General features: G+C 42.5%; 1 protein-coding gene across 4 annotated transcripts in view; it reads left to right on the top strand.

Moving 5' to 3' along the window:
- pstpip2 (proline-serine-threonine phosphatase interacting protein 2) overlaps positions 1-13462 on the top strand; it is a 115188-nt gene that overhangs the window by 68047 nt on the left and 33679 nt on the right. For all 4 annotated transcript variants that reach the window (XM_080203173.1, XM_080203084.1, XM_080203202.1 and 1 more), the window contains exons 5-6: positions 3166-3272; positions 12980-13042. In XM_080203173.1, the coding sequence (XP_080059299.1) occupies positions 3166-3272; positions 12980-13042 (170 nt within the window). The remainder of the gene's footprint in view (positions 1-3165; positions 3273-12979; positions 13043-13462) is intronic.

Genomic DNA, 13462 nt, shown 5'->3' with positions numbered 1-13462 from the left:
GGCTCAGTTGTTACATACTTCTGTTGTTGGAACATGCCTGACAACTGACATCAGATCAGCCATGATCTTATTGAATGGCAGGGCAGGCTTGAAGGGCTAGATGGCCTACTCTTGCTCCTATTTCTTATGTTCTTGTGTTCTTATCTGGACCACCTTAGCTCATAGCTTCTAATGAGCAGTTTTGAAACATAAAGACATGGATCATAAAATCCCTACAGTTCAGAAGGAGGCCATTTGACCCATCGAGTCTGTACCAACGACAACCCCACCCAGGTCCTATTCCTAAAACCATGCATTTACCCTGCTAATCCCTCTGACATCGGGGTCAATTGAGCATGGCTAATCAACCTAACCCACACATCTTTGTGTGGGAGGAAACCAGAGCACCGGAGGAAACCAACGCAGACACGGGGAAAATGTGCAAACTCCACACAGCCAGTAAGGGTGGGTAAAGCAGATGTCCATGTTTAAGGACTGAATGGTCAGTAAAATTGAACATAATTTCATTTTACCCGTTGCAGAGATGGAAAAAATAAATTATCCACGAATATTAATCAGTTGTATTTGTGGATATGTCATCCCCTCTCTCCATTCTCCCAAAATCAGCAATAATGTGAGTATTAGGCTGGAATCCTGGCCCAGGGATATGTCCAACCAGAGTTGGCAATCCCAGCAGCCACATCAGTTGTATGGTTTGTGTGGAGGAGGAATACCAACTGCAGTGGGTTGGGCTAACCAGCCTATATCTATTTCATAGTTTGTGTGACTCTTCCTCTCTATCTCTGCCCCATTTACATTCTTTGCTTCTCGTTTTGTGATTTGGATTGATAAAAGTGTCAGTCTATGATATACCTCGATGCTTTAGCTATGTAAAAACAGACAGCTGCTCACCTACAATCTAAGCTTAACGTTAAAGCACCATGGAATCATAGAAACTACAAGAAAAGGCCATTCAATCCATCGTGCCTGAGCCAGCTCTTTAAAAGCTATTCTGTTAGTTATACAGCCCTGCTCTTTCCCTGTAGCCATTCAGATTTTATTTTTCAAGTAGTCATCCCAATTCCTTCTGAAAGTTATTATTGAATCTGTTTATTTCACCCTTTCAAGCAGTGCATTCACTCGCTGTATAATTTCTTTCCCCTTGGGTTTTTTCTTGTTCTTTGGCCAGTTATCTTATTTTTATTAATTTATCAGGTGTGGGCATCGCTGGCTGACCAGCATTTATTGCCCATCCCTAGTTGCCCTTGAGAAGGTGGTGGTGAGCTGCCTTCTTGAACTGCTGCAGTCCCTGAGGTGTAGCTACATTCACTGTGCTGTCAGGGAGGGAGTTCCAGGATTTTGACCCACCGACGATGATGGAACGGTGAGAGATTTCCAAGACTTGGAAGGGAACCTCCAAATGGCGGTGTTCCCAGATATATGCTATCCTTGTCCTTCTTGATGATAGGGGTCATGGGTTTGGGAGGTGCTAGCAATGCATCTAGCTTTGGATGAGTTGTTGAGAGCTCTTTATTCGGCTTCTTGATTGATGCCATTTATTACTGGTTTCTATCCACTTGCTGTCTCTTAAGTACACATGATATTTCATTATAATCCTCCTGTGACACTTGTGTAATTTCCTGAAATTTGCAAAAAAATTCTGCAGTCATTGGAAACCTAAAATAAGACTCGGAAATGCGCAACAGGCAGTAAGTATTATAAAAAGACAAGTTATAATGGTTAAACTGTAATTTCTGTACCCAAACCACAAAGCTGTATTTGTTCTTTGAGGTTGCTGACAGGACCTTGACAGGTAGTTGCAGCATTTCCTGACATCACTCTGCCTATGAAACTGAGAGTCATAGAGGTTTACAGCATGGAAACAGGCCCTTCAGCCCAACTTGTCCATACCGCCCTTTTTTTTAAAACCCCTAAGCTAGTCCCAATTGTCCACATCTGGCCCATAGCCCTCTATACCCATCTTACCCATGTAACTGTCTACACGCTTTTCAAAAGACAAAATTGTACCGGCCTCTATGACTACCTCTGACAGCTTGGTCCAGACACTCACCATCCTCTGTCTGAAAAAATTGCCCCTTTGGACCCTTTTGTATCTCTTTCCTCTCACCTTAAATCTATGCCCTCTAGTTTTAGACTCCCCTATCTTTGGGAAAAGATATTGATGAACGAGCTTATCTATGCCCCTCATTACTTTATAGACTTCTATAAGATCACCCCTCAGCCTCCTATGCTCCAGAGAAAAAAATTCCAGTCTATCCAGCCACTCCTTATAACTCAAACCACCAAGTTCTGGTAAATCTCTTCTACATTCTTTCTAGTTTAATAATATTCTTTCGATAATAGGGTGACCAGAACTGCACACAAACTTACCAATAAAATTCGAACAGGACTAGACAGGGTAGATGCAGGAAGGATGTTTCCGATGGTGGGGGAGTCCAGAACCAGGCGGTCTAAGATATGGACTAAAATGAGGAGAAATTTCTTCATCCAGAGAGTGGTGAGCCTGTGGGGATTTTGCTACCACGGAATAATGGTAGAGCAGGCACAAAGGGCTGAACGGCCTAATGCTGCTCCTGATTTCTATGTTTCACCTCGCCAAACACTTTCACTCAAAGATGTGGCTACAAAAACGTTACAGCTCTTGATCAACACTTTGGTCAGAAATGATATCCTTGTCAGCCACATGATTCAAAATATTCACATACTGGTGGCACGGTGGCATAGTGGTTCACATTCAGAGCGCCAGGGACCCAGGTTCAATTCTGTTCCTTTGTGTGGAGTCTGCACCATCCTCCCTGTGTCTGCTTGGGTTTTTTCCGGGTGTTCCGCTTTCCTCTCACAGCCCAAAGATGTGCGGGTTAGGTTGATTGGCCGTGCTAAATTGCCCCTTAGTGTCAGGGGGTCTAGCAGGGTAAATAAGTGGCGTTATGGGAATAGGGCCTGGGTGGGATTATGGTCAGTGCAGACTCAATGGGCCAAATGGCCCCCTTCTGCACTGTAGGAATTCCAATTGGTCGCGAAGTTTGATTTACCAGCAACTCACCGATGCGTAGAATCATAAAATTGCTGCCTGATTCCTCAACTAGGAATCTCTGAAACATCGGGAATGGTTTGAAGCATGCTAATGGAGAGCTGTTAAATTTGTAATCATTTCATTCCTTCCAGAGATGGAGAATGTGGGACTGTTGCACATTCAGCTGGCAGGCAGTTTACGGGAAGAGATGAAAAAACTGGAGGAATTCCGGGAAAAACAAAAGGATCAGAGGAAAAAGGTTGTATAAAGTTCTAATTGTTGTCCTATTCACTCCTTTCTATTGTCTTTCCCCCATCCTCACTTCCTCTTGAAAAGAATTTGTTTTTTGTTCTTACCTTTTTTTAATCTAGTTACTCTAATCTCCTTATTTTAGACTACTGTCCCAAGTTAATCTTGGCTTATTGTAGCCTCATGAATGTCTGATTCCTGGTATAGGTTCATAGAATCATAGAATCCCTACTTTGCAGAAGGAGGCCATTCAGGCCATCAAATCTACACAGACAACAATCCCACCCTATCCCCATAACCCCACATATTTACCCAGCTAATTGCCCTGTTACAAAGGGACAAATTGGCAGGGCCAATCAATCTAACCCACACATCTTTGGACTGTGGGAAGAAACCAGAGTGCCCGGAAGAAACCCATGCAGACACAGGGAGAACGTGCAAACTCCACACAGACAGTGACCTGAGGCCAGAATTGAACCTGGGTCCCTGGTACTGTGAGGCAGCAGTGCTAGGCACGTTTTTCATAGTGACAGCAGGATGATGAACAGAAACTCTCTCTGTTATATACTGGAATATTGACACTAAGAAGCACTGAGGATTAAAAATTATGGAGCTTTATTTACAGGGTGGTGTTCACTGCATGGCTGCTTCTTCAATCTGGCAGTTTACCACACTCGTGACCAGTGACATCACTTCTGGTGAACACATGAATGTATTAATACACAGCGCTTGTTGCAGCTTCCAAAAATCAATGTTAATACTTGACACTCTTCTTGAATTGTGTTAATTACTCGATGCTGCCTATGTATTGATATGATTCTTCACCCTTCAAAACCTCTTAAATAACACCAGCAACAGGAATTTAAGAACCCAATGCAATTATTAAATAAGCAATGAATAACTGTAATATAATAATAGAGGCAGCACAGAGAAAGTTCACCAGACTGATTCCTGGGATGGCAGGAAATTATTGAAATCTTTCATTTTATCTAGATTTCCTCATAGTCATTGCACTAAGACATTCCTCATTAGATTTGTTTTATTATTGTCACCCGTACTGGAATACAGTAGAAAGTATTGTTTCTTGCGCACTACACTGACAAAACAAACCGTTCATAGAGTATATAGGGGAGAAGGAAAAGAGAGCATGCAGAATATAGCTTACAGTCATAGCTAGGGTTTAGAAAAAGATCAACTTAATATGAGGTAGATCCATTCAAAAGTCTGATGGCAGCAGGGAAGAATCTGTTCTTGAATCAATTGATCTCAGACATTTGTATTTTTTTCCCAAGGGAAGAAGGTGGAAGAGAGAATGTCTGGGATGTGTGGGGTCCTTGATTATGCTGGCTGCTTTTCTGAGGCAGTGGGAAGTATAGATGGAGTCAATGGATGGGAGGCTGGTTAGGTGATGGTTTGGTCTACGCCCATATCCCTTTGTAGTTTCTTGCAGTCTTGATCAGAGCAGGAGCCATACCAAGCTGTGATATAACCAGAAAGAATGCTTCAATACACTCTCTCAAAAGCCTCAATATCCTTTCTATAACATGTGGAGCCCAGGACTGCACACTGTACACCTAACTAAAGTCTTATTAAGTTTGCATATTGAATCATTGATTCTATGATAAAACCCAGTATTTTACTGATTTTCTTTTAACAGCTTTAGCAACCTGTGATGCTGCTTTTACTAGTCATTGAATGTAGCCTGAGTCCCTCTGCTATTACAGAAAACCAAGCCATTCATTCATTCAGACAATAATTAATTGTTTTTCCAAACTGTATCACCTAAATTTACTGACATTCAATTCCATTTTTAGCTCCCTTATCACAATCCCTTCATAGCTTCCATTGGTTTTATAAAGAATTAACTATACTTCCCATTTTGAAACAAAAACAGAAAGTGCTGGAAAATCTCAGCAGGCCTGACAGCATCTGTGAAGCGAGAATAGAGCCAATGTTTCGAGTCTGGATGACCCACTACTCTATGGCTAAATCAATGATACACAGCGAAGAAAGGTGGAACTAGAATTTAACCTGGAAGGACACCACTTTAGATTTCTAACTACTCTGAACCCTGCCCTCTGTTTTATCCTTTCTGACCAATATTATTTGGGTTTTCTATCTTTCTATAGCCATGATCTTATTGAATGGCGGGGCAGGCTCGAAGGGCTAGATGGCCTACTCCTGCTCCTATTTCTTATGTTCTTGTGTTCTTATACCCCTTAATTGGAATATTTTTTGAAAGCTGACATACAGCATGTCCATTGCAAAGGTCAAAAGCAGGTAAATGGGATTTGAGGTACATGTTACCCAGTCATAGGCTTGGATACCTTCTTCATACCTTAACCCTTTTATTTGGGAAAAAACATTTTTAGTGTTGTGTCCAGGCAGGCCCCAGGCAGCTGCTGCTGTGTTTCTTGCTGGAGGGGGTTGAGAGGCTCACGAGAAGTCTGAATGCTTTCTGGAGGGCTGGTAGAAGGAGTATATATGCTGAACACTTCCCAGCGAAAATTGAAAGTGTTCAGCATGTTTGGCAGGATCTGTGTAGAGAGAAACAATGACCCTTTGTCAGAACTACTGTAGAACTAATGTAGTTGTAAACCAGTCTCCCATCCATTGACATTGTCTACATTTCCTGCTGCCTCAGCAAAACAGCCAGCATAATTAAGGACCCCATGTACCCCAGACATACTCTCTTCCACCATCTTCTGTCAGGAAAAAAGATGCAACATCTTGAGGTCACGCACCAACTGACTTAAGAATAGCTTCTTCAAGGCCACAAAAAAAGCTTTAAAGAAAAGTAAGATGGATTATGGAAGGAAACCAGCTCAGAATATAAAAATAGATAGCAGTTTCTACAAATATATAAAACGAAAAAGAGTGGCTAAAATAAACATTGGTCCTTTAGAGGTTGAGAAGAGGGATGTAATAACTGGAAATGAGGAAATGGCTGAGGCATTGAACAGGTATTTTGTGTCAGTCTTCACTGTGGAAGATACAAACAACAAGCCAAAAGTTGATGACAAAAAGTTTATGGCAGGTGAGGACCTAGAAACTATCATTATCACAAAAGAAGTAGTGTTAGGCAAGTTAATGGGGCTAAAGATAGACAAGTCTCGTGGTCCTGATGGAATACATTCCAGGGTACTAAAAGAAATGGTGGGGTAAATAGCAAATGCACTAGTGGTAATTTACCAAAATTTGCTGGACACTGGGATAATTCCCACAGATTGGAAAACGGCAAATGTGACACCAGTGTTTAGAAAAGGAGTAGACAAAAGGCGGGTAACTATAGGCCAGTTAGCTTAACTTCTGTGGTAGGGAAAATGCTTGAATCTATCATCAAGGAAGAAATAGCGAGACATCGGGATATAAATTGTCCCATTGGTAAGACGCAGCATGGGTTCGTGAAGGGCAGGTCATGTTTAACTAATTTGATGGAATTCTTTGAGAACATTACGTGCACAGTGGACAATGGGGAACCAGTGGATGTGGTGTATCTGGATTTTCAGAAAGGATTTGACAAGATGCCACAACAAAGGCTGCTGCATTACATAAAGGTGCACAATGTTACGGGTAATGTATTAGCATGGATAGAGGATTGGTTAACTAACAGAAAGCAAAGAGTGGGGGTACATGGGTTTTTCTGGTGGGCGATCAGTGACATGTGGTGTGCCTCAGGGATCAGTGCCGGGACCGCAATTGTTTACAATTTACATAGATGATTTGAGGTTGGGGAACCAAGCGTCGTGTGTCAAAATTCGCAGATAACTGTGAGATGAATGGCAGAACAAAGTGTGCAGAGGACACTGAAAGTTTGCAAAGGGATATAGATAGTCTAAGTGAGTGGTCAAGGGTCTGGCAGATGGAGTACAATGCTGATAAATGTGAGGTCATCCATTTTGGCAGGAATAACAGCAAAATGGACTATTATTTAAATGGTAAAAAAATTGCACTATGCTGCTGTGCAGAGGGATTTGGGCATCCTTGTGCATGGATCACAAAAAATTGGTTTGCAGGTGCAGCAGGTAATTAAGAAGGCAAATAGAGTTTTGACCTTCATTGCTAGAGGGATGGAGTTTAAAAACAGTGAGGTTATGTTGCAGCTGTGCAAGGTGCCGGTGAGGCCATACCTGGTGTACAGTTTTGATCTCCTTACTTGAGAAAGGATATACTGGCACTGGAGGGGATGCAGAAAAAGATTCACTAGGTTGATTCCGGAGTTGAGAGGGTTGGCTTATGAGAAAAGACTGAGTAGACTAGGGCTACACTCATTGGAATTCAGAAGAATGAATATAAAAACATATGAATATAAAAACATATATGGGCAGGGACCCATAAAAACATGGACCTCTGCGATAATTGGGGGGGGGGGGGGTTGCTGTTTGAGGCTGCCTGCACTAGCAGGGGCCTGACAGCTCTCTCTTTGTCTCTCAAACACCTGCTACTCTTAATGCGCATGTGCAGCATTAGAGGTCTGCACATGCGCAATACCTCCCTCCATAGGCTGTCTGGTGAGGTAAGCCCCACCCACAGTCTCTCTGGTCAGAAACAGACTAGCCCATCTTTTTTTAAGAGACAGAGGTGCATAAGATTGGGTGTGAAAACACGCCTGGAAAACAGATCTGGAACTCTCCCATTTTCAGACTAGCTGGACACTTAGAAATAATCTTGTAAAAATTTTACCCCAGGAACCCTGTGCCAATAGATTGTGTCACAGTTTGTTCAAGATATTCTCATTTGTACATAGGTTTGTTAATTGTGGTGCTTGAGATTCAAGACTCTTGGATGTTGCAGTCTGAACACTGCATGGGGTCAGGTTCAAAAGTTACTTAATATGAATGACCAAGTTGTTTGTAAGTGTCTAACAAAGCCAGAAAGTATACTATTATGAAAACTGAGCTTTTGATGGATTTTATACATGAAGCATAGAGTAGAAAAGACATGAAGTTTTGTTAAGCCTACATAAAGCTGTTGTACTCCACTGTAACTATAGTTCCCAATTCTGGAGGATTCTGAAGATTATGAGAGGGAAGGTTAAAGGAGGGTGGAGTGATAAGGGACCCAGAAATAGGAGAAGGACCAGGTCCTAGATTCATAAAAGCAAATTACTGCGGATGCTGGAATCTGAAACCAAAAGAGAAAATGCTGAAAAATCTCAGCAAGTCTGCCAGCAGCTGTAAGGAGAGAAGAGAGCTGAGTTTTCGAGTCCAGATGACCCTTTGTCGAAGCTAAAAGACATAGAAAGTGGGAGATAATTATACTGCAAGGGGAGGGAATGAAAGATGAGTCATAGCCATAGAAACCAGGGAGAAAGACTGTTAATAGCTGTCCATAGAGAGAATAAAGTGTGTAAATGACCAAACAGCAGAGAAATTGTAAGCTGTGACAGCTGGAGATGTTGAGGGGGAGGGGGGGATAGAAATGGGACAGAGGTAGAATGTAGAAAAGGGGAAGCGAGGAGAAAAGGTAAGGGAAGAGGGATGAGTTGGGGGGAAAGAGTGGGGGGGAAGAAAAGTTTAAAAAAAAAGAAATGAAAGGTAAAGAACAGTAAAAGTTAAAAAAAAGAATGAAAACAAAGGGGTCGAGGTGGAGTAGAGCAAATCATCTGAAGTTGTTGAATTCGATGTTGAGACTGGAAGGCTGTAAAGTGCCTTAGCCAGAAGATGAGATGCTGTTCCTCCCATTTGCATTGAGCTTTACTGGAACATTGCAGCAGGCTAAGGGCAGACATGTGAGCATGGGAGCAGGATCGTATGTTAAAATGACAAGCAACCGAAAGGTGAGGGTCCTGATTGCGCACAGACCAAAGGTGCTCAGCAAAGCAATCACTCAGTCTATGCTTAGTCTCTCCGATATAGAGGAGACCACATTGGGAGCAGTGAATACAATAGACCAAATTGAAAGAGGTGCAAGTGAAACACTGCTTAACCTTGAATGAGTATTTTGGACCTTGGATGGTAAGCATGGAAAGGTAAAGGAGCAGGTGTTGGGCATAGTGGAGGAGTGGACTAGGTTATCCTGGAGGGAACAGTCTCTGCGGAATGCTGATAGAGCGAGTGAAGGGTGTTTGGTGGTGGCACTAAGCTGGAGTTGGCAAAAATGGCAAAGGATTAAGCTTTGCATGCAGAGGCTGGTGGGGTGAAATGTGAGAACAAGGGGGACTCTATCCTTGTTCTGGGAGGGAGGGAAGGGTCATGGCACGGAAGATGAACTGCACACTGTTGAGGGCGTGGTTGTCTCTATATTGGAGAGACCAGGCGTAGACTGGGTGATCAATTTGCTGAGCACCTTTGGTCTGTGCGCAATCAGGACCCTCACCTTTCAGTTGTTTGCCATTTTAACACACGATCCTGCTCCCATGCCCACGTGTCTGTCCTTGGCCTGCTGCCATGTTCCAGTAAAGCTCAACATAAACTGGAGGAACAGCATCTCATCTTCTGCTAGGCACGTTAGAGACTTTCAGTCTCAACATCAAATTCAACACCTTCTGATGATTTGCTCTACCTTTTCATTCTATTTTATTTAATTTTTTACTGTTCTCTACCTTTTTTCTTTATTGTCTTTCTCCATTTTTCTTCCCCCCCCCACTCTTTCCCCCTTCCCTGACGTTTTCTCCCCCTGCTTTCCCTTTTCTATATTCTACCTCTTTCCCAATTCCCCCTATCCTGCCCACCAACATCGTCTCTGTCACAGCTTACAGCTTCTCTGCTGTTTGGTCATTCACGCTCATTATCTTCTCTATGCACTGCCGTTAGCAGTCTTTCCCCTGGTTTCTGTGGCTATGACTCATCTTTCATTCCCTCACCCTGCAGTATAAATATCTCCCACTTTCTATGCCTTTTAGCTTTGACAAAGGGTCATCTGCACTCGAAACATCAGCTCTTTTCTCTCTTTACAGATGCTGCCAGACCTGCTGAGATTTTCTGGCATTTTCTCCTTTGGTTTCAGGTCCTGGATTCATTTCTCTGGCCTCAGTACTTGTCCAATTTTCTGCAGCCATCTCCCACAATTTGCTGTTTTCTGTCCGAAAGCAATCTCCTCTCTGGTTCTCTCCTCCCATTCTAATTGAATAAAGTTTGTTTATTAGTGTCACAAATAGGCTTACATTAACATTGCAATGAAATTACTGTGAAAATCCCATAGTTGCCACAGTCCGGCTCCTGTTCGGAGAATTTAGCATGGCCAATGCACCTAACCCACACATCTTTGGATTGCTGGAGGAAACACAGTGAAAAGTCTGACAACACCAGGTTTTAGTCCAACCTATTTATTTGATAATATACTCACAAGCTTTCGGGGTTAGCCCCTTCATCAGGTGAATGGAGAGTTCTGGCCTCAGACAGAGCATATAAAGCACAGACAGTTTAGAGAATCTCTAAACTGTCTGTGCTTTATATGCTCTGTCTGAGGCCAGAACTCTCCATTCACCTGATGAAGGGGCTAACCCCGAAAGCTTGTGAGTATATTATCAAATAAATAGGTTGGACTAAAACCTGGTGTTGTCAGACTTTTCACTGTGTTTACGCCAGTCCAACGCCGGCATACCCACATCATTGCTGGAGGAAACCAGAGCACCCAGAGGAAGCTCATGCAGATACGGGGAGAACGTGCAGACTCCACACAGACAGTGACACAAGCTGGGAATTGAACCCAGGTCCCTGGCGCTGCGAGGCAGCAATGCCAACCACTGTGCCACCGTGCTGGAAAGGATGTGAAGAGCTGAATGGCCTCTTCCTGTTCCTGCAGCTAAACCATCAGTCAGTACTCTCATTCCACTGCTACTATTATTGTCACCAAGAACTCTCCTTGCAGCTGGCTGTGGAGTGTTTGAGGCTGGGAGACAGCATTTAGTTGAAATGATATTGGTTTGAACCAGCAATGTTGTTGGTAATACAGAATGAAGCCTCACAATAACAGGTTAAACTCTAATCTGGTGTTGTGAGAATTCTTACTGTGCCCACCCAGCCCAATGCCAGCATCCCCACATTATAATACAAAAAGGGAGCAGAGATTTTTTAGATAAAATGACTCATTCTCATATCAAACAAGGAAGTTGGAGATTGTTGCGGGTTTTGACAAGAAAGAGGAAACACAAGTTACGCGAAATCAAGTGTGCAATTTGGTTACTCATTTAGTTTTTCACTTTGTTCCAGTTTGTAGTTTTAGTTTTGTGCCATCAATGGGGAACACACAGTGACACTTGGTCTTTTCTGCAATTTGATATTTTCTTCAGCATTAAATGGCATGAAGTGCATTAAACATATTCTTCTCGATTTCCCTCTTTTGTTACCAGAGATACCTGGGCTGATGCAGTGATCAGATAATATAATGGATAATGTGTTAACAGCAATTTACAATTTATTTAAACATATTCTTCCTTTATGTTGCGAAGGTTGTCTTCTTTATTAATTGGGTTATTTTCTGTTGATTGATTTATTGTCACATGTATTGAGATACATTGGAAAGTATTGCTTCTTGTGAGCTATACGAGGGGTGGCACAGTGGCTACTGCTGCCGCCTCACAGCGCCAGGGACCCAGGTTCAATTCTGGCCTCGGGTCACTGTCTGTCTGGAGTCTGCATGTTCTCCCTGTGTCTGCATGGGTTTCCTCCGGATGCTCTGGTTTCCTCCCACAGTCCAGAGATGTACAGTATAGTTTGATTGGCCACAGTAAATTGACCCTTGTGTCTAGGGGAATAGCAGGGTAAATGTGTGGGGTTACTGGAATAGGGCCTCAGTGGGATTATGATTGGTGCAGACTCTATGGGCCGAATGGTCTCCTTCTGTACTATTGGGTTTCTATGAAACAGACAAACATACTGTTCATAGAGTACATAGGGGAGAAGGAAAGAATAAGGTGCAGAATATAGTGTTGAAAAGAGTATAGTTTTAAGAGCATAGAACGAGAGTAAAAGATGGGATTAGAGAGTATGCTGGGGACAGCTTGCAGGAAGTTGCCTCACTCCAGCACCGTCTTCTTAACTATAGGCAAAATGTGTTATGCACATTTGCAAATTTTGAAATTTTACCCTGACCCTGAGCTAATCCCTGCTTAGCCCCCATTCTCTAACTGAATGCTGCATCTTCCAGATAATAATAGAGAAGAGGTGGAAAAGAAAAGCAATCCATATATATACACATACATATTATAACATATATATATATCAATAATATATGTTTGGTAGGAGATTTTAAGAACTTAAAGAAGTGTTTGTGTGTGTGTAAATATATCTTTACATGTGTGTGTATAGCTTTCAGATAAATGGATGTTACTTAATTTGGAAAAAGGTTGACAGTGGTGTTCCTTGGATAGGTGGCTCCATTTTGTTTTTGATGTATAAAGATGATTCATAAGACCATAAGAAGTAGGAGCCATTCAGCCCATCGCGCCTGCTCCACCATTCAATTAGATCATGACTGATTGGATCGTAACCTTAACTCCCCTTTCCTGCCTGTCCCCCTTAATCCTGATAACCCTGTAGATCATAAATCTGAATAACTCAACCTTGAATATATTTAATATCCCAGCCTCTACTGCTGTCTGGGGAAGAGAATGCCAAGTCTAATGACCCTCTGAGAGAGGAAATACCTTCTCATCTCAGTCTAAAATGGGATGCCTGTTACTTTTAAATGTGCCCCCTCACCCTAGATTCCCCCACTGAGGGGAAACATCCTCTCAACTTTCCTCCAACTTTCTTATTCCTTTCCTTCTTTCAGGTCGAACATTGTATGGAAAATTTACACAAGCAGAAGACCGCGTTCTTCAAGAAAACCATGGATGTAAGAGTTTCCTTTTAATTTCTTTCCTTCCCCTTAAACAACTGGTGCTAGACTATGGTGTGCAGGTTTTTACCCATGGGCCGAAATTCTCCCATCTCACTCGTCGTGGGAATCGTAACAGGCGAGACAGAAAGTTCGGCAGGAATTTCCGGTCTTGGGAATCCCACCATAGTTATTCCGCCATTATGACCAATCCATTTTGTATAGTCTGTTGGAGGGGAAGACTTGAAAATAGAGCAAATTAACTTGCAAATTAGTCTTTGTCAAATATATGTTCTGTTGCTTTTTGAAATTCAAACTCCATGCTGGCTTCCAAGGCAACTGCAATGCGAATGTCAGACCTGGTGGCAGAGAGTGCAGATCAATGAGTTGTTGTGTTCCTAGTCTTCTCCCTTCCTCCTTGGGCTGTTATGGTTGTGC

The sequence above is a fragment of the Carcharhinus amblyrhynchos genome, chromosome 1 (genome assembly GCF_965287045.1).
Source record: "Carcharhinus amblyrhynchos chromosome 1, sCarAmb.v2.hapA, whole genome shotgun sequence".
NCBI classification, from domain to species: Eukaryota; Metazoa; Chordata; class Chondrichthyes; order Carcharhiniformes; family Carcharhinidae; genus Carcharhinus; species Carcharhinus amblyrhynchos.
Note: the sequence above shows the minus strand (reverse complement) of the source record. Positions and strands in the feature narration are given on the sequence as shown.